This window comes from Coturnix japonica, chromosome 4, assembly GCF_054131305.1.
Source record: "Coturnix japonica strain WE chromosome 4, WE-NBRP24, whole genome shotgun sequence".
In the NCBI taxonomy this organism is placed as follows: domain Eukaryota; kingdom Metazoa; phylum Chordata; class Aves; order Galliformes; family Phasianidae; genus Coturnix; species Coturnix japonica.
In genome coordinates, this window is record NC_140666.1 from 59,276,017 (window position 1) to 59,298,288 (window position 22,272).

General features: G+C 37.8%; 1 protein-coding gene across 25 annotated transcripts in view; it reads left to right on the forward strand.

Moving 5' to 3' along the window:
* The window catches only part of CAMK2D (calcium/calmodulin dependent protein kinase II delta), a 145,904-nt gene that overhangs the window by 74,279 nt on the left and 49,353 nt on the right, over positions 1 to 22,272 (forward strand). For 16 of the 25 annotated variants that reach the window (XM_085547030.1, XM_085547041.1, XM_085547033.1 and 13 more), the window contains exons 4-6: positions 9,765 to 9,819; positions 17,570 to 17,635; positions 20,273 to 20,345. In XM_085547030.1, the coding sequence (XP_085403156.1) occupies positions 9,765 to 9,819; positions 17,570 to 17,635; positions 20,273 to 20,345 (194 nt within the window). Of the gene's footprint in view, positions 1 to 9,764; positions 9,820 to 17,569; positions 17,636 to 20,272; positions 20,346 to 21,266; positions 21,340 to 22,272 lie in introns of all 25 variants that reach the window. The other 9 variants (XM_015861974.3, XM_085547042.1, XM_085547034.1 and 6 more) reach the window with 1 other exon arrangement.

Genomic DNA, 22,272 nt, shown 5'->3' on the forward strand with positions numbered 1-22,272 from the left:
TCATCACTTTTCACAAGGAATCTTGGCAACTGATGAGCTTCATAACCATTGTGGCAGTTTCAGAATAACTGATGTATTGGGCAAATTTTTTTCTACCATGAGAACTAGGCCCTTACTTTAGAAAAATTAAACAAATTACACTCCCTCCATTAAGCTGCTATAAGTGGTTTTCAGAACTTATTAATTTTAATTAATACAACATTCCTGTGTTATAGCCTGTCCTGTTATTAGTTAACACCCCATGACATTTCTGCATAGATTGTCATAGTTCCTCTTCTTGCTGTATAAATGAATGCTAAAATGGTTAAAAAAAGGTTAATGCTTAAAGCATCAACACTGACAGCTGAGACATCAGTTTGCTCTTAGCGAAAATTTGTGTCAGGCTTGCTTTTAATCTGGACTTCTATCCTCAAATGGCTCACGCTGATGACATTTGTAAGGCCCTTTGTGTTGTTATAAGATCCTTGTTAAACTTAACAAAATAGGGGACTTAACAGCAAAAAGGAATCGTCTCAACCTGAAAGTAGAGGATTTCTAATAAATGAAGTGATTTTATATTAAATGAAAACATAAAGATATTTGTGTTCATGTTAGCATCCTGCTGTTTATTCCTAACAGCTATCTGCAATTTTTGTATTTTGATATGAATAAATAAGTGTGTGTAATTCCTGTCAACTTCAAGGATAAGTTTTATCTTTGCGTTTTATTGATTACTTTTATTTGAGGTGCTTTAATTTTTACCACATAGATTTTTAATTTTGGGGCTGAGTCAGATTCTGGATTTAAATTTCTTTTGTTAGGGTGCTAAACCATGCATAGAACTTGCACCTTGAGAGGGTCTGTTTCTGCTTATACATCATGCTTATACATCAGATTTCATGACTTGAGAAGCTGCTTTATTTTTTTTTTAGGCAGCTAAAAGAGGCTCAGTAGGACTCTTGTACCTTATGGTAGCATAAAGAAAGCATTCTTCCCTTTTCTCTCACTTTTCCCACAAAATTTACATTGCAGTGTGTGGACATGTTTAACCTGTAAGCCTTAATCCTGCAGGAATGAATTAAGAGTTTCTCACCATGACTGAAGAGTTGGCATTTGAAAGCCATCTGCTTTGACATTGGTACCTCGATTTAATTGCACTTCAAAATTTTGCCTTTTATCTGCTTTGGGAAATAGTTTGTTTTTATCTTCTGTAGAGTAAAACTGAAAGGTAAAATTTTGATAAACTGGTTGGTAAGCATGACTTAGACTTGAGTTTATAATAAAGGCAGTGAAAGTATTTCTGGCATTTAGTCAGAATACAGAAGTTTATTGTCTAGGGACCTTGGTGTGAGGGTTTTGGTTGCAAATGAGTATTTGTAAAACACATGCAATTTTGTTCATTCTGGTTAACACTTACTGTTAACAGTACATGGGGAAAAACACAGTCTTTCCAAATACTAAATTGCCTAATTAATTGTCCCATTACTTATTATTTTGTGAGTAAGTATCCGGATTGATAGTTTTAATTTTTTCTGCTCAGGTTGCTGATCCTAAATAGCAGTGAACTTGCACTGTAATAAAAAATGGTTTATATTTTGAATGAATTTGGAAACTGCTGACTTGCATTTGCTGTTGCTGAATGTGGAGTGGTTTATAGAATACACCACTGACTTGCAAAAAGCCATTTAATAATAGTTAGGTAATACCGTGTACCACTTGTGTATTTAGCATCATGGGGGAAGATTATTTTCTTAGATACAAATGTATTGCTGTTTAACATCTTTCAGAAATCAGCTACCCTTGAGATTTGCTATGATACTACTCTTAACAGATAAGCCCTTAAATATTTCAGATTGTTAGGTAATGGCTCTTGCTAATATTTGCTAAGTTCTTTTTACTATGACTGAGAGGATTTATTGTAGAGGGCCCCAGGCTTTCCTGGTCTCAGAAGAACAGTATTCTTTATGATGAAGCTGAGCAATCTCAGCTTTAACAGTACTGCCCAAATTTCTGGCTGTGAGTTCCTGAGAGTTGAGCAAGGGAAAAAGGACACTGCTGCATGCAGAGGAGTGCTGCCAAGAGCCAAGTACCCTTTGACTTCAACGTCCCTCATCCAGTGCCTTAGTAGATGACAGGGGACGTGTGCTCTGCACATTGCCAACTCTTTCATTCCATACAGGCTCTCTTCTGGGTCATTTTTCAGCTTCTAGCCTCCTGACATGGATACTGGACATTGGTCTGTTGGTGGTCACAGAAGTACAGTGCAGAGTACTTGGGTATTTATCCAGCTTGGTTAGTAGGTAGGACCGATACTTACTACTAGTTGTTTTCACAGGGATATCAAAGCTGATTATGTAGGCTGGACAAATGAGCTGTAGCCATAGCAGTGACTACAATATACACTTTTTTGTATTGAGTTTAATGTCTGCAGACTGTACCTTTGACTGTTACATACCGGTTATTTTTATGGAGTTTGATTGCTCAACAGGCATTATTTATTCCATACATCAAAAGAGAGGTGGTAGTGGCAGTGATTAAAACAGAAGACAATCTATGGCACTGAGCTACAGAGTGTGAGGTTGCAGTGAAACTTGGTTGGTTGTTATTGTTTGTTTTATAAAAAAAACCAGATGTCTGATCAGTGTACACAGTAACAATCCTGAGCAGTGGTTCAGAAGCTTTTGCATCTGCAGATTTGCTCCCATCTGCAGTTTTGGGGTCATCATGTTTAGATTGGGAGCTACAGATCTAAACTGAAGTCTGTTGGATTAATCTAGATTTTGATCTCAGCTCTTGGCGCTGCTGACTTGGCAGACTTGTGCACTGACATCTGTGTGAGTTTCTAATTAAGTTCTTGCCATCACTTTATTTTCCTTCCCTTGTCCCTCTGAGTTTATTTGATGGAATAGGAGAGGTGACAAGGGTGACTTTCCATGAAGGTCTGAGCCCTGACAGTGGTCAGCAAGTACAGATCTTTCACTTCTCAGCAAAGCAGTTTTGCTGAGTGAGAGGCTTACTTTGTCTGATATGAGAAAGCAGAAAATACTAATAAACAAGTGTTTTGGAATAGAAAACTAAGTGGGTCAGATAGTAACAATAAATATATCCAGGTACACCTTTCATGACTGAGGTGTAGTTGTGTTCTTTTTTTAGCTCTATTTCCAAGTGCTGGAGCTTTTTAAAAGCTCATTTTTAAAAGTAATTATATGGTTTTTATTTATTTATTTATTTTCCTTATGAGACTGAGTACATAAGATCTGCATAAAGATTTGAATGTATTTTTGGAAACAAATGTGTCAGGAAAGCACATCTGTCCTTTAATTTATTCTTCTTTACTGGAAGACAGGAGCTTGAGGAAACCATTTGTGGATCTCAGTAAATACAACAATCTTTTTGTGCCTCTGAAACCCATTTCAAACCTGTGCTGCTGACAAACTCCATAACTTTCAAGCAGTGCACTGGTTCAACAGTTATGGGTTTGATGCTTCTTCTTAGAGTCCATAGATCTTCATCTTTTAGCAGCAAAGGGAAAGTGATTGTCTACATTACCATTAACTGCACTGCCTCTTTCCATTCTCTGTTAATAAACAAGCGACACTGCACTGAAGAAGTGGCAGTTTCCCAATTCCCTGTACAGTCATGCAGGTGCTGTGCTGTTTATGAGCCAGAACTTCTGTTTCATGGAGTCTTGTCAAATATTTTCTCTCAGTGATGTGAGCTAAACAAGTTGATAAGGTTGATTTTAGGTTATTATACTATGGAGTGCTCTGTGTAACAGACACAGAATATTACAGTTGAGCACAAATTCTATAAAATCAGATCATTTTTACTTTTCAGTCTGATTGGACCTTATCCAAACTAATGGATAAATACATGACTAATAAAGTCAATCAATATAAGCTCTCCTTTAAATTAGTAAAATTATAAACATAGAACAGCAATTAAAAACTGTTAACAGGTGTAACAGTATTTCTTCAATAGAGCTGCATGCTCCCTCCATTTCTTTCAGATGTTTTAAGTTGCTCAAGAGCAACAACTTGGTTGTCAGAAGTGGGAGGAAAAGAAAAGAAATCGCGTGTTCTTTCAGCCATGTAATGTGGCTGTTCATGACAGTACTCACGAAGCACTCAGGGATTATCTAACTCTAGTTGATAATGATTAGATGATGTAGCTGTAATCATTTCAAAAGAGATAAATGGAAACATTTTCTGCTGCTGATTGCTTTTAGTGACTCTGGAGGAATAGGAATTGCAGTGTGGGTTACAGAAGGGAGTTCTTAGATATGATGAATACTTTGTAACTTGCCTTTTCCTTTGTTGTGCCTGAATCTTGCTTGCTATCGTGTGTGCAAAGAACTGTATATGTTAGAAACAGATATGCAAATGCTTTCTGTAGTGAATCACTTCTCAAACTTTGTGAATAGCTTCTCAGATTGTCACCACCACATCTCTCGTCTTCTGCAGTGCAAAACTGACTTGGGGGCTGCCTGTAGGCAGAGTGCAGTGCCAAGATCTGGGCCATGCTGCATTTGCCTCTGCGCTGTTGTGCACCTTCTACTCCAGACTGTAAGGCTTGCTTATCTGCACCATGGATTTTTCTGAGTTGCCCATGCTTATTTGTGATTTTCATCGAGCAGATTTACAGACATAAAACTGTATTTGAACCGACTGAAGAATTCAGCAAAGGCACTTGCCAAAAGACAGTTTTTGATCTTTTCTGGCAGCCTCAAGTTATTTTGCTTTTTGGAGACAATCACAGGCATGTGATCCTGATTCAGAGGTTTTGTCCTGTCTCACTCGTATGAGTCAGATGAGAGGAAAGGGCAAAAAAAAAAAGAAATTTTTAAGAAGAAATCTCCATGGACACGTCAGGCTGCAGTTTGACTAATAAGAAAACAGCCTCACTAGCCTGAGAAGATGCATAGTTCATAATCTCGAAACCCAATCCTTTTTTTAATCAGAAGGGAACTACAGGTCTGACGTGATGACATGACATTGAATGAAGAAAGGCCATTTACACAAGTGCATGATGGAGAGCATCTTCTGTTTCAGGCAGGAGGGGAAGTGCTAGAAACCCATTCCCACAATGCCACACTGGTCTGCTTAGTAGCTAGAGTATGACAGATGCTTCTGTCCAAGATAAAACTTGTACTGTTGACTTCAGGGTCACAGTTTTAAACTCATGAATTTAAGTTTATGTTGTCCTTGTTCTTACCCAGAAAGCTTTTTCGTAGGTGTGTGTTATAAATTATTCTGTTAATAATAACAGTCTGCTGCAGCTGATTACCTGAAATACCATGCTGTAGCAGTGGAAGGAGTGAACTATGAGAATTTTGTGTTTATATGAATATATAGATTGCTGAATATTCTGCAGCTGCAAGCTCAAGGCTGTTTTGATACCAAATTAATATCTTAAAGGTACATTTCTTTTTTAATTTATATAATAATTAAACAATGCTTTTTGTAATGTCTTTGGATCTCTTTGAAAAAGCAAATGTCTTGCCTAGAGAGATGTATTTGGTATTTCTGAATGGCTGTACATGGTATGGGAAATCAAATGTGACGGCTTCTGTGCGTCTGAATACAATGCTTTCAGCACGCAACAAGTAGAAGACTGATATATTGACACAAAAAGTGTTCACTGAAAAACTATGGTTCTTAGCCATTTCAGTTGCTATCAAAAGGTCTAGTTTTCTATGTATTAATTTAAAATAGATACAAAATATGCTAGTTGGTGGGTTTGTTAGGTGATTTGTGGGTGATTTTATTAAATTCACTATTTTAGGTTGATGTTGCATCACTGTGACATAATCAAGACTCTGTACCAGCTGCCATTGCTAATTTTTGAGCACTTATTCATCGGTAGTATTTTTGACGTTGCTGTTTGAAGTACTGCTCTCAAAAGCCAAATGTTTCTTGTGGTTTTGATTCTAAATTAAAAGTTTCAGGTTACTGTCCTAGGCTAGTACTTGGTGTCTCATCCCACATTTGGTTTGCTTTAAAAAGCAGACATTTGGGGATGTTGAAATTTGAACTTAAAGAACCCAATTGAAAACAAAGGTTTAAAAAAATGACACAAATAAATAGCATGTGATGAGTGATATTCCCTAGAGTTATTTGGAAATACACTGATACAAAGTACTGGAAGATCTCTCATTCTTGCTGCTACTGCACTGTTATTTGATTAGTTGTACTTACACTTTTGGCATGCTCCACTTTTTCAGTCAATTATATTTCATATGACTTGACATTTACAATAAGTGATGCTGATATTCTAATCTGTATGTCCCTCTAAAGTCTATAAGTACGGTATTTTTCACTGTAGCAGCAATGTGATACCTTAGCCTTTTATGCTCGAGGCTGGCTTGCTGCTTTGTAAAAACTTAGACAAATGTAGAATATAGAACCAGATTCTGATTCAGACCTACTTGGCTTTTGTGAATCATCACGAGCTCAGGGCAGGAAGTCAGCCAACAATTAGTTGTCTTGTCAGTGCTGTGTAAACACAAGATGCTTCCCTAGGCTAAGTATTATTAAGTAAAAAAGTCATGTTTATTTCATTTTGTTTTAAATGTCACGCATTGTATGAAAACTAAATAACATATGAAGCTACCTTATAGGGAAATCTAAAAATAATTTTGCTGTGCTTTCTTAATTAACTCTGTTTTAAACACAAAGTGATTTTAGGGTAACTTGATTTTTTTATTTGGCTCTGTAAGCAATAATGCTTTGGATAGAGGTACTGACAAAGCTTCTTTGTAATGAGGGACAGTTAGCTTTGGGAATTGCAGTTTTCCTTAAAGTAAATAAAAGAAACCACACACATTAGTTCATAGTTCTACCATCCTATGACCTAGGTATTTTTTAATTGAAAAGAAATGTTTAACAACTGACTAGTAATGCATTCTTAGAGAAAAATAAAAGTATGGGTACATAGGCATATGCAACAGTCATGCATGGTTTCTTCCTTGGATGTTGTGTGTAAGCTATGACTAGTACTAATGACTGTTTCCCGGACATCACATCTTTCTGATTCTGGCAAGTCATCTCTTAAATTTTTCAGGAAATCATTCTTCAGTTCAGAGAAATAAAACAAGTGGCAGTCACCTTCCTGAGCTGTCATATCCCCAAGCACTCATTCACAGAATCACACAGAATTGTAGGGGTTGGAAGGGGTCTCCAGAGATCATGGAGTCCAACCCCCCTGCCAAAGCAGGCTCCCTACACCACGTCACACAGGTAGGCGTCCAGGCGGGTCTTGAATATCTCCAGAGAAGGAGACTCCACCACCTCCCTGGGCAGCCTGTTCCAGTGCTCCGTCACCCTCACTGTAAAGAAGTTCTTGCACACATTCGTGCAGAACTTCCTATGCTTCAGTTTCTGCCTATTTCCCCTTGTCCTGTCTCTGCACACTGCTGAAAAGAGTCTGGCCTCACCACTCTGCCCCCCACACCTCAGATATTTATAGACCTGAATCAGGTTCCCTCTCAGTCTTCTTTTTTCAAGGCTAAACAGACCCAGTTCACTTAGCCTTTCTTTGCAGGGGAGATGCTCCAGGCCCTTCACCATCTTTGTGGCCCTCCCCTGGACTCCTTTTCCAATTCCTTTGCTCTTTGTGACTATCCTTGCTGTCTGTAGGTCTGGCTAAGGACCAGTGGCCAGGAGGTTGTGTAGTCTCTTCATTTTAGTTGTTCAGCTATACTGTTGGCTGCCACTGTGGAAATTTGACGTTCACTGACAGGCATCAATTTGCAAGTAGATTTATCTCTGCACAGTTCTAAACCATTCATGTGCTTGAAGTGGATGACAGTTAAGAAGATCAGAGGGAAATAGATACGTACACGATAGAAATATGAGTGGGAATATAGCACATTCCCTTTCAGAACATTTAGAGGTGTCAGTTTAGAGACAGATAGTGATGGAGTCAGTAAAGTTTGATGCAGCTGGTTATTTACTTAGTTATTAGCAGAAAAATGCATCTTCCTTACAGAAGTCTGGCAGACTTTCAGTCAGAGCTTGCTTTCTTAATCATATAGGCTTTAGCCTTGATTCACATTCATATCCCCATTTTCAGCTTTCTAGCTAGCATACCCTTCACCTCAGATCATTTCAGATGAATTGCGAGTGAATTCTTTTCTCATCATTTTCCTCTGAGCATCTTTACATGCATCTAGTTTTAGAGTGTGAAGGTTTGATATATATTTTGATTGTCTGCTTTCATAAACGAATTTCTAACTTCTTAAAACTAATGCCAATATTTAATACCATGTTTTCAGTGTCTTTGAGTAAACCTGCATGAATAAGACTGCCATTATCAAAATCTCTTTCTACACTGATCATTTTGTTCTTTTTTGCCTCCCATGCATTGGTGCAGACATCCCACCAAGAAAATATGCTGCTGATTTACACTGTGTATGTGGAATCAGTATTTTATGGATTCTTTTACCTATTATTTTTTTTTTCCATGACTGTTTTGTTATTTGGCTTAAGGAGTCTCAGTAGGAAATATTGTTGTTCTTGAAGACTATTCTCAAAGGTATGGCATGAATATAGTTGTTACCTAGTTGGCCTTACTTGCTAGGGAAGGGATGAGCAGATGGATTTGGTATTAGTGTGTTTTTTTTAAGGGAGTGTAAATAACATTCACACTAGGTTGCTTTGTGTTGTTGGTTTTTTTTTCCACCTTCAAGTGTTGTATTTTCCTAACAAAGAAAAATATGTTGCCAAGGAACAGAAAACTGATTTTTGAAGGGAGGATGCACTGTATTTCTGAGCAGTTGCAAATGACTGCATTTAAGTGAAATTAATTAGTCTGGTTAGTTTACATGGTCAAATATTTGACTTAACTATTTTATCTGGACTAAAATTTAAGGCATATAATTTAAACTTAGTTTAAGATGTTAGACAAAAAAAGAAGTGAACTAGACACTACTGGTAGTGATTTTAAGTTCCTTCTCAATGATTAGCTAAAGAGTGTTGAGCTATGAGCTGAATGTGTACTTCTGATTTCCATTTTTAAACAGTCCAATACTTTCAGTTAGCGAAGATGATGCTTTCTCTTTCAAATCAACATCTATTGTCTGATTAAAGAATTTGTTAACATAGCCCTTAAAGTTTGTAATTGTGCTGAAACAGACAGCCAATTGAGGCACTTTCACTGTTGTTGTTTGTTTCATTTTGCTTTGTTAACAATGTCTGGGATTTAATGCTGCTGGGAAAACAGCTGTATGAGATTAGGAATACTATTTTAAGATGAAAGTCCAATGGCTGGATGCTCCTGTGCATGCTATTTGAAAGACTGATTGGAGGTTCTGCTTAGGAAAAAGAGAGTAGAATAGTATCAGTATGGTACATTTAGATGAAGTCTGACTGTGCTTTTTAGTATTTGTTTAGCCATCATTCAGCATGAAGGTCAGAGGTAAAGTATGGTGTATGTGGTTTGTGTCTTATGTATCTAGATGTGTAGGAGTTGATTGGAAGTGACTGCAGCATTCTGTAGTAGCAGAACACCTTTAAAAATAGCTGTATAATGAGCTGCATATACGGTCGTACAATATCATTGCTTAACTCATCTTACAAGATGATTCTTAGGATAAAGAATTTAAATCAAAACAAATGAGCAATAAAAAAAAAAAAACAAAAACAAAAACCAGCCACAAAATAAACAGATGAGAACATATATGTAGATGCAATACCAGCAGTTCTCTACAGTTCCCAAAAATCAAAGTCAGATATTAAAGACATGGAAAGATGACTGTTTTTTATCTCTTTTTCCCCCTTCAATAGTGCGGCTTCATGACAGCATATCAGAAGAGGGATTCCATTACTTAGTCTTTGACTTGTAAGTATGTCTTTTGCGTATGTCTACCATGTTGGGGATGTGGTGTTCAGAATTCTTAGATGTAAATACAAGCTCACAAGATAAATGTGCAAGTTTGATACAATGAATTGAACAAGTAACTATAAGCAGGACGGTAACATTTGCATGTGTAAAAGCTGATTTGTAAGTGTCACTGTAAGAATGCCTTATTAAAGCCTTCAAATTAGTATAGATGCTGTTGAATTGTATTTTAATATTAAAATTAGATATGTAAATACAATTTGCATGATACCCGACAAAGCTAAACCAATGCACAATTCAGAAAAAATAATTCACAGCAAGCTGGTGATAAATGTAAGCAGGTGGAGTAGTAGAAAATAATTGAAATCATCAAGTCCAACCCCTATGTAAAGCAGGCCCCCTACAGCAGGCTACACAAGTAGGCATCCAGGAGGGTCTTGCATATCTCCAGAGAAGGAGAATCCACAACCTCCCTGGGCAGCCTGTTCCAGTGCTCCATCACCTTCACCGTGAAGTTCTGTCACATGCTGGTGCAGAGCTTCCTATACTCATGTCTATGGCCATTTCTCCTTGTCCTGTCCCCACAAACCACTGAAAAGAGGTTATCCATGTCTCTTTGACTCCCACACTTAAGATATACATATGATAATATATTAGTAAGACCACATCTCTGTCATCATTTCTCAAGGCTGAACAGACCCAGGTTGCTCAGCCTTTCCTCATAAGAGAGGTGCTCCAGGCCTTTTATCATCTCTATTGCTCTCCGCTGGGCTGTTTCCAGGAGATCCCTGTCTTTTGTGTACTGAGGAGCCAAGAACTGGACACAGTACTCCAAGTGAGGCCTGACCAGGGCAGAGTAGGGAGGGAAGATCACCTCTCTTGAACTGCTGGCCACATTCCTTTCAATGCATACACCTCAGGATACCATTGGCCTTCATTGGCGTGTCATCCACCAGGAGAGGACTTGTTCAAGACTAGACTTTAGACTAGCATCACAAAAACATGAAATATGTGGTCTGTCTGCAGTGAAGGTAGTCAGGCTTTGGTACTCTGATCTAAAGCGGGCACAACAGGAACTTGTATCTGATTTGCATATATTGCAGGTAGACTCTCCAACTGTTGGTCTAGAAGCAGCTCTAGGGCACAATATGCATTCATGTTTTCTGACATGACACATTTTTTTTTTCTTTTTTAAAGTAAGGGCTACAAATGATTTTTTTTTTATTATTATTTTATTTTTTAAGATTGGTAAAATATTCTTAATCCTGAATATTTTCAAGAAATGCATGTAGAATTCCTAGTTCTGGAGCAGTTCCCAGCTGCTACAGTGACTTCTTAATACGAAGGCCAAGTGCATGCTTTTATTTATTTTTCCTGCTGAAGCTTGACTGTAGTATAACACTGTCACTCCACCCACACATACTATCATGTTTTTATCTTAATGACTTCTTTCAGACTGTGTGGGATTCGGTGCTACACTTTCCTCAGAAATTTCCCTTAAACTGCATCCCACATAAAGTGCAGAGGAAGAGATCTTTTTCTGCAAATAGAAGAAAAGATCACTGTTACATTCTATTTTGAATTTCTAATAATCTCTTGTAGATAAATGTCATAGAGATGTCTGTAGTCTGGAGGAGAAGCCTGTGCTGCTTTGCTTGCATACCTCTGATTATTCTACTTTCATATGGAGAGAAAAAAGTGATTAATGTACCCTGTTATAGTCTTGCATTTGGTTGAAGAGTTCTAATTGCAAAACAGGAAGGTAGAGGTCTTTTAAAGTCCTTGTGGAATCTGAGCAGTTAACATTTAATGAAATGCCTTCTGCTAGAAGGAATGCTTCTTTTATTGGCAACATTGGGATGTTCATATAAGAAGTGCTGCTTATGAGAGAATTAGCTGTGCTGCAGTACTGATGTGCCATATATAATTTTTTTGGTTGCTGACTCCCTCTGAACACACAATTGAAATATGCAAGTGGTCATTTCAATCTGGAGTATGGTGGTTATTTTTCACTTCACCAGGCATATTAAAAAAGGTGATTATCAGCATCTTGTCATGAACAAGGAACAGTCATTTTACTGATCTACTAACATGATTCTTCCATATAAAAATAAAAAATAAAATTAACCAAAATATTAGTTAGGATAGTTAGGATTAGTTAGGATTTGTGTCTCTTAGTCAACCCATTTTAGTAGTTAAGCATGTAGAAGATGGTTTTCAGTATTAATGACATTAAATGAGTTCAAATCCAACCGGTTCTGTTAGTTACAGTATCTCAATGGAAGCAGCTGTAGCACTTGAGGACTCTTTTGTTCAAGTCAATGCAACTCTCTTTTCTCAGTGTCTCCCGTTTTAATGCGCTTGTTGAGATATAACAATTGGCACATTTAGAATCCTGGCATTGCTGTTGCATTCCAAGTGGAGGGACTGCAGTGTGTAGAAGGAAGAGAAAATGCCTAGTTGCAGAATAGTCTGCCTAGGGTAAAAGTGCCTGAAACTCGGTATCACAGATAACTGTTAAAAAAAACAGATGCAATGCACATTTTTATAGGACTGTTTCCCCCCACCTTTATTATGCAGCTTAAGAAATGAGAAATTTAAGTCAAGAAGAAAGAGCTGTTACAATTATCAGAGAAGACTTTTTCATGTTTTCTTAGAAATTTTCCTTACCAATTGATTGTGGTACATGAAGTAAATGTTTTTGTATGCATTACTATGAATGTTTCCAAAAGAAAAAATGTGGTATTCAACATTGTAAGTGTGGTAACATTTTTCAGTTATTGTAGAAAGACAAGTGCAAAAGATTTTTGGAACAGAGCAGTTAAAAGCTGCCTCTTATACATCTTTGGAGCTTAAGTAGAAATAACATCATTTGTATGTGGAATCCTCCATGCTTCTTCTGGCATGATATTCCAGCCTTCCTGTTTGTGCATGGTGCTTGCACTATTGTTGTTTAAACAAATCCTTATTTATTTGTTTTATTTATTTGTTACCTTTTTAGTATGCTTTAAAATTACACAAGAGCAAGAAGAATTTGAGAGCCAGTAGTTTTTAATTGTACCCTGGAGGTTACTGAATCCTGTATCATGAATATTCTGTTGTGAGCTATCACCGTTTGCATTGGAGCAAGTCCAAAGAAGGACAACAAGGCTTGTGAAGGGCTTGAAGAATATGCCATACAAGGAGCAACTGAAGGAACTGGGACTGTTTAGTCCGGGAAGAAGGAGACTGACAAGACCTTATTGCTCTCTTCCAATATCTGAAATGTGCTTACAGCAAGAGAGGAGTTGGTCTCTTCTCGCTGGTGAAAGGACAAGTTTAGGTTAGATATCAGAAAAAATGTTTTTACAGAAGGGGTTGTTAAGCACTGGAATAGGCTCCCCAGGGAGGTGGTTGAGTCACCATCCCTGGATGTGTTTAAAAGCCATTAGGATGTGGTGCTCAGGGACATGATTTAGCAGAGGGTTGTTAGTTACGGTAGTATGGTTAAGTTGTGGTTGGACTCGATGATCTTTAAGGTCTTTTCCAACCTGAGTAATTCTATGATTGTGGGCAAAAAACAGGTTGGCTGTTATTTGTGTAGCTTTCTAGTGTAGGATCAAAATTAGCTGGTTTTTGTACGGTTTTTGTTGTGTTTTGTTTTGTGGTTTTTTTTTACTTCTTTCTTCTTTACAGTCCTCATTTGTATTGTGTATAGCCTGTCTGGATACACTTGAAGATCTAGCTTTACTGATAGCTTGCTTCTAATTTATGTATTGTAGACTAAAATTTATGTATCAGGCAGGTTTTTTTTTGAATGGCACAATGTAGCAGGTTTTAATTATTTTATTCTAGAAAGGAAGGTGCTTTACAGAAGTAGTAGCCAAACTATAAACAAGTCCTTTTTAAATATCCTTTTGTAATTTAATTTTAGAGATCAGCCTGAGTGTTTCTGTTGATAAGCAACACCGAGTGTTCTTGTTTCAGCACACCTATCCATGTAGGGCAATTCAGTGCTCTGACTGGTAACAGAGCACTATCACTGAGCCATGCATTCTCCAAAGAGCACATCACGCTTTCATTTCAGGTCATGGCCTTTGCTAGGCAACAAAAGCCTCATCAGGATGGACCTCTTATATTTGTGTAGTTTATATTCATGCTGGAGGAATGGACAGGAGTCCTTCACTAGTCATCATTGTAGATACAGGGGAAAAAAAGAACTACCTTGTAAAAAGATGTCTAATAAGTAGTGTAAAATGCTTTGAAACTACTTTGGTATTAAACTGTTATGTAGTATAAAAAGAAGGTTGTTGGTAATGTTGGCTGTGTTTCTTATTTACACAGCCAGTGAAAAACATAGGTTGGTAAGAATCCCTAGAGGTTATCTAGCCTAACCACCTTTCTTGAACCAGGCCCAACTGAATCAGATTTCCAGGGATTTGTTGAGGTTGGAACATCTTCAGACATGGAAAATTGGCAACCTCTTGGGGCAACATGTGCATTGCAAAAAAATAACGAAACAAATAGGAGAAAAAAAATCCTTATATCTATTGAGCATTTCTCTTGTTCCACTGTATCTGTTGCCTTTCCTGCTGTCTCTGCATGCCCATCCATTACAGAGTTGTAGACAGCAGTGAGATTTCTTCTAAGACTTCTCGTTTTGATAGTTCTCTCAGTCACTCCTTGTACAGTTCATGCTCCAACTCTAACCATCTTGGTTGCCCTCCCTTACCCTCAATTCAGAACATCAGTATCAGCTGTGTACTGCAAATGACGAAAGGGAGGACTCATGTGGGTCTCATGTTTTCCTTTGCACTGGGCACTCATAATTTTTAGTATGATACAGTTGATTTCTGTTTTGCTACAAGGGTAAATTGCTTGCTCATGTTTAATGATAAAAGGTTACTAACGCTGCTGTGAAAAATTTCTCTGAGCCAGTCTCAGAAGTATGTTCTGGTATCTCCTGCACTACCTGCCTTTCTTGTAGTCATTAAGCTATCTTCTGAGAATTATTCTTCATGTATGGCAGCAGTGATAGCATGACTACTTGTTTTCTTGTCAGTTGAATTCCCCTCCTCTGTTCTTGCTTTCATTATTTCATTTTTTAATAATGGCTATAAATGCCAAGCAAATGTTTCGTGTCAGCAAATAAGAGTGCATACCTCTCTCTAGAAGAGCATCAGGTTGGTGTTCTATCCAACCGAAACTTGCTTTGATGACTAAACTTTTGCTTTTCTTTTTTGGCTTGGATCAAAAATGACTGGGAAGAGTAACATCAAAGAATCCTTTGGTTTTTCATTCATCACAAAGTGAGAATTATTATTGTTTACCAGAACTGTGGTAAATAAACATATATGCAGAACAGAGATATCAAAGACTGTCAAAATATGCATCAATTAAGTGTTTTGTGTTAGAGCAACTAAATTTAGTTTCCGGAAGGTAGAAGGCAAAAAGAAAGAGAACTTGAATTATAGAACCAGCTATTTTACCTCTTCCAGATTTTATTGCAGACTTTTGCACAAAACAGCATAGTTATATAAAAGTGATTATCTTCCAAAGTCAGTAAGTTGTGAACTCAAAAAAAAAACCAAAAAAAAAACCAAAACGATGATGTAACTCAAATGTAAATGGAAACGCAAAAACAAGTTCTTAACTGGCTTTCTCAAAGAAAGGGATTGTGTTACCAGTTGACTAGGTGACTTCTGTCATCATCTAAGTAAGAGATCTATGAGGAAATGTTAATATATTAAGTTGCAAATGAATGCTTTGGTTCTGAATATTCAAAATTTATTCACTTTTAATTTCCTAATTATATTGGTCTTAATTGTATTCAATGAAGACATTCATTGTTTAGATTTTTAAGCATTTTAATCTTTAAGCATCTTATAGCTTACTCCAGCTTTTGACTTTGGAATTTCATTCTGAGGTAACAATGAGCTGCTATATGAAAGTTCACTACATTCATAAATAGGCATGAAATATGAACACTGATCATCCACTATTGATGTTGGCCTATCAGTAGGATCAAGGTTTTGGAAAGCATGAATCAGACTGACTCATGCATTCTGCTCGGAGATGCACTGTTTAGGTACTTGTCTTCGTGCATTTGCAAGGTTTGCATGAGTTTTCAACAGTTCAGCACAACACCTTAAGTATATGAAGATTTGCATTTATCTGTGAAAGTATTCCATTGCATTCCACAAAAGAAAAATTATAGAATCATAGGTTGGAAAAGACCACTAAGATCATCTAGTCTAACCATCAGCACCACTCTGCCCACTAAACCATGTTGCTTTTCTTGAACGCTTGCAGAGATGGTGACTCTACCATTTCCCTGGATAGCAGTTCCAATACCTCATCACTCTAGAAATTTTTCTTAGTATCCAGCCTGAACCTCCCCTGGTGCAACTTAGAACCATTACCTCCTGTCCTGTCAGTAGTTACCTGAGAAGAGGATAACCCCGAGAGTAAGAGTATAGTACTGGAAAGGTCTTGTTTCTTTTAGTCCAGTTAATACAGGCAGACAAATTTAAAATGATTTTATTTAAAAGCTCATAAATCTTCATCTTAAAAACAGAGCAGCTGTCTCTGCTATTTTAACTAAAACATTCTCGTTATGCCAGTTCATGTGATTGCTAATAAACCTCTCCCAATTTCAAGCTTGTATTTATTCACAGATACAGTATGCTCATTTACTGTTGTACCAATACTGCTCCTTAAAACTGTATTTTATAGAGAAAATGGTTTATACTTTTTGTTTTTAGTATTTATTTTTAGCCTTCTTAAATATTGTTTTGCCAAGCTAACCTGACTTTCCTTTGGCAGGATGAGTAAGTGAATGGATAGGCTATTAGCAGTTTTCCATTCATTACACTGTTTTGATTCCCATTTCTGAACATGGCAGAACTGTGTATGATATATAAGGAAAGGTCTTCCTGTTGTTTGTAGGGATATTGCTGTTACCCTATTTTAAATGCATTCTAAGACTGTGGCAGCATCCTGCTGGTGACTCATTCTGGGCTGTCATCTTTCATTTATAACAACACATGTAGGTTTTTTCTTTTTAGCCACTTCCTACTACTAAACTATTGGTTGTACAGTGAAATCCTGAGTACACAAGCACACACAGTTCCCTCTGTTACTTGTCCTCTATCTCATACTTCTTTTGCACTACTAATGCCTCTAACTAACTTATTGTAAGAGACAGTTTCACTAAAACATCCTTGACAAAGACAACTGAAAATATTTCATGAAAACAAATGCCATTTAACTGATTAAGGTATACTGCTGCTATTGACGTTCTCCCTCCAACTCAGAAATTCTTTTTTCTAACCAAAGCACAAAAGCCAAACCAATCTGGCACATGTGTAACACCTCATCCTACACTTTAAAGATCCTTAGCTAATTTACATTGCAGTTCTCAGCTTATGGTGGACTGTTCTGAACTTCAGCCACAGTCTTCCTTGCTGGACAGTTCCCTTATATTCATGTAGTTTTATTGCTTGCTTTTGATACCCTTAACTGTTTTATACCATATAATTGCTGCTCTTTGCTTTTACTTTACAGTTACGATTGCTCTTCTGTTGTTCCTCGTGTAATAATGTAATTTGTCCAACCGACCAGTTTAGTCCCTTCACTTTGCAGGTCAAAACCTCTTTAATTTCTGTACAAATATTTCAGTTATTCCTCTCTGACTTCTCTCTGTCAAGCTACATTTAAGATACATGTCTTCTCTTCTGAATCCCCTTTCCCATCTTCCTTTTTCTAACAGAGTCACTGGTGGTGAATTGTTTGAAGATATAGTTGCAAGAGAGTATTACAGTGAAGCAGATGCCAGGTAAGTCATGTTTTTTGTTGTTGTTGTCTTTAATAATATCAGCATAGGTACTTAAATATCTCATGGTGTTTGGCATCAGCTAGAGTAGCGAAGTCTGTGAGACTTTGGGATTTCTCCTAGAAAACTCTTAGACCTGGAAGGAGGCACAGTTTGGGATTCTGAGCTCAAGACCATGTGATGATAAACGTACGTGATGTCTACTCATCTGCAAAAGCTCAAATTAAATCTCAGTTTGATAAATCTTTGGAAACTAGCGATTTGGACTAAAAACATTATCCAGCTTTACCATCTGCAAACTGGACATAACATTTCAGCAATCTGATGCATTGATTCTTATATTTACTGATTAAAAATTGAAATATATGTTGGTCTTAAAAGAATACATTACATATAATTTTTGTTCTAGGTCTGGAAGTACTAATTTGCTTTTCACATTTAAACATTTTTGTCATGTTTCATCAGTAAGCAATTATACTGTGTATCTCATAGTCTGAGCTCAAATTTGAACTCTCTAGTAATTTGCTGCAAGTGCTTGTTGAAAAACTTGAATAAATGGCAGATTATCATAATTCGCATGCTGGCATAAAACATCAGGCCATTTTTCCATCTCAGAATCTAGTTGCCTTCATAAAATAATAAATCTTAATTATTCCTACACAATAATGAATTTTAAACTTTGTGGTTGATTGCTTTCTTTAAAGGAAAAAATGTCCTACAACTAAATTCTAAAGAAAATTTTTTTCATACTAAATTTGAAGAATCATTATGGTTTTCTGCTTTCATAGACACACACTACCACTGATACACATTTAGCACAGTTAAACAAGCAGTTATTTCTTTATATTTGGAATTCGCAGATAACTGGTACACATTAAGTGTCCCTAATAACACCATTAGAATAATAATAAGGAACAAACAAGAAGTTAGGCAGAATATTAGGAAGCTTCCTCTGTTTAATACTCTGACTAATTTCTGGGGGAATGGTAGAAACATCAGTATTGTAAGCATTAAAATGTAGAACAAAACATGGCAGAACATAACAGTAGAAGAGCAAAGAGGATGAGTAATTTACTTGGGGTGGAAGAAGATGACCTATGTTTAAAGATTTCAGTGATTTTTGCTTGCTGTGATTCAGGCAAAGTTTATAATATTGATGCCAAAGACCATTTTATGGTGTCATTGTGTGTTTTAAGGTAATTGTGATTTAAAAGTTAAAATTGCAGTAATTTTTTTTTTGTGTGTTCTAGACTTATGCACTGCCCCTTCCAATATGCAATATGTATATATTGGATATATGTATGCATTTGCGTATTTAGTAAAACTTGATCAAATTAATGAAATTTCTATTTCCTGTTCATTTTTATATATTTTTATATATATATTTTTTGTGTGTATATATATATTTATATATATAGTGCATATGTGCCTGTATGTCTGTGTATGTGTGTTTGCCTTTAGAAATAGTTAATGGACTTTTTAGTCACATACCCTAGGATTTTAATATTGGTCTGCTCCTGCAAGCCCTTACTCGTGCAAGTAGTCTTTGCTCATGTGAGCAATCTAGTTCAGTGAGCTGAGAGCTACTTGCATAAGAAATGGTTTTCAGGTTTGGACTCCAGCTACTGATTTATGACCATTCCTTCTGAATTCCATGGCCAAAACATTTTGGATGAACCAAATCAAATCTTTGGCCCATTGCTACTGTTTATTTCTTACAGTCAGTGACTTCTGCCACGAAGATATCTTTACATAAAAACTTATGAGCTATTGTAGTGCTGAAAAAATATATGAAAAAGTTGCAGCGCTGTAAAAGATGAATATTTTAGTTGTGCTTTTTGGCATTGTACACTGGCCAAAACTTGCAAACCTGGACATGGAAATATAGGTGCTCTCTTGTTTAAATAGCCAAAAAAAAAAAAAAAGTCTGTCTCCATTTGTTAATGTGGATTTCCATTTCACGAGTGATTCTTTTCTAAACTATTGCTTGACAATATTTTTAAATATTGAAAATGCATGCCACCTTTTAAAATGACTTAGCTATTTATTCTGACAGTAGTTAAGAAACCATTTGATTCACAATGAGAAATGCCTTTCTTTTCCTTAGTTTTGATTTTTTTCTGTCTTTCATTTTGTTTCCCATTTATCATTTTGTTTTTTAACATATTCTTGCTTCAGCACTTGTGTAACATTAACTTCATTTTGAAAATGTTCAACAAATATAAGAGATATCACCAAGTAATTTATTGTCTCTAGTTTGTTTTTCTAGTAGCAGTTTTTGGAAGCTGGGGAAAGTTTCCATGCTGCTGAATGAAAACACAATCTAATGATTCTAACAGGTGTTCTGTGTTCCATGTTAAATGTCTTTTTTGGTTTGTTCCCTTTGACTTTGTTCTTGCATTTTTGTTGTTGCTGTTGTTTTGCTTTCCTTTCTTCTTCTTTTTAAGTGTTTTAGAGCTGGAAATATCTCAGTTTTTAGCATTGTTTTGTTCCAGTTCAGTGTACAACCAAGATCTGTCAGGAGATGTAAAACTGTTTTTGTTCTTTATAATTTTTTTAAGTTTAGTTTTATTTTGTATTTAATGTGATTATGTGCCTTTAAAATGTTCTCCCTTCCATTCTGCCCTTGTATCTTTGCAGTCATTGTATACAGCAGATTCTAGAAAGTGTTAATCATTGTCATCTAAATGGCATAGTTCACAGAGACCTGAAGGTCAGTATCTGGTGCCCATCAAATGGATAAGAGTTTTGTTTCTTTCTGCTGGGCAGGGGCAGGGGGTGGGTTGGCTGCGATGTTCCCTTGCCTATCCTACTCACTCCAAACAGCTAGACCGACAAATAATGCATGACGCCTCTTTCCAGTTTGCAAGTCTACAGGCCTAATATACATCATGGCACAAGGGGGAATGGTTGCCAAAAACCTGTCTCTTCCCACGGCTCTGGATTTGTCCCATGCTGTCAAACGTGTCTGGTACTTTATTGAGGCTGTCCGTGTATCGCTGTGCACGCCCATGGAGGTGAACGTTGGCTGTGATGTATGTCAGCTTGCAGATTGACACACCACTCTGTGCTGAGCCCGGGGTTGCAGTGGCAGAACAGCCGGTCGCACACTGCTGCTTTAGAGTATGACGAACCCTCAGGCAAGTGATGCTGGCAAAATTGGATGGACAGAAGTTAATGATTTACCTAAAACACCTGGCCTCGAATGTTTTCTACCTCAGCGGCTGCTATTTGTAAGGCCTCTGAGAGGGTCCTTAGTTAATGAACAGGAAAATGTACAAAAGAGCTCTAATCTTTTCTGTGATGTCACCAAATTGGCCAAATCCATGTGCTTTTGCAAGAACTTTGCATCTGAGCAGGAGACTTAAAACTCAAAAAGGCCAAAGAAAGCAGAGCGAGCCAAGGGATGCTCGTCTCGGAGGTCGGCCCTGAGGCCGTCGTGCTCTGAGCGGCGGGCGGCGCGGGGCGGTACGCGCGGAGCCGAGCGGAGCGGTGAGGGAGAGCGGCGCCCCCGGCCCGTCCCGCACGGCCCCGCCGTGCCTGCCCCTCGCCGCCGCCCCGACGCCTGGCTGCGGGCGTGCGGGCGGCCGGTGCACGCTTGGAACTAACACGCGCCCCTGGTGTTTGCATGCAGTCATTGCATTCAGCAGATCCTGGAGGCTGTGCTCCACTGCCATCAGATGGGCGTAGTCCATCGCGACCTCAAGGTGAGTGCTGCTGCCCCGCCCAGCCCTCCCCAGCCGGAGCCTCTGCCTGTGTGGCTGCGGAGAACAGCGAACTAACGCACAGCCGCGAGATCTGGAAATTTAAACCTTTTCCGTTTTGCTTTCGTTGTTTCACTGAGCTTCTAGCGCTCACTGGAGGAAATCCTTAAAGGCTTGCCTGTAGCAAGCTAATACATAGCTGAGACCAGGGAACTTGGACATCTGAGTCTACAGGCATCTGCTCAGTTCCAGGGAAATCAGTAGTTACTTTCCAGCGTTTGGTGTATGTACTGAATACACAGTCTTTCAGAGCTTCCGGGGCATCCAGAGCTCTCTCTCATCAGCATAATGCAGACACTGTCAGTTCGCACTTCACACACATCAGTAAGAAAAGGCCAGCTGCTGTGAGACTGCTGGCACAGAAACATCTCTCCTACAGATGTGTGCACTATAAAACTGCTCTACAAGGCTGGAATTCTTACGGCATTTCCACCATGATGTTCCTACCTGATGAATACTTAGTGTTGGGATAGAAGCCTTTGAAAGAAAACTCCTGTACTGAGTGTTACCTCTTTCTTAGCTGTGTACATTTCCAAATGGCTGGAGAGTATTGCTTCCTGTATTTAAAACAGGTTGGCATAGAAAGAAATCAAAGATTATTTTCTTTTACTGGGAAGGTCAGTGGCAAGTCTGTCTCTCACAGCTAGTAGGAAACCAGCCTTGTGGACAAGGAGGAGATCTGGGTTTGGACAGTGGGCCTTCAAGATACCAAGTAAAAGAAGATTTCAGTTTGAAAGCAGGTGGAAGCATACCATCTGATATAGCAGATCCATTACAGAAGAAAAGTGGCATGTAGGCTAAGGCAGTGGAACACACTGATTCTTTCTTGCATGGCTTCTCTGTCACTTATTTACCTTCCTGGATGAGTTACATGAA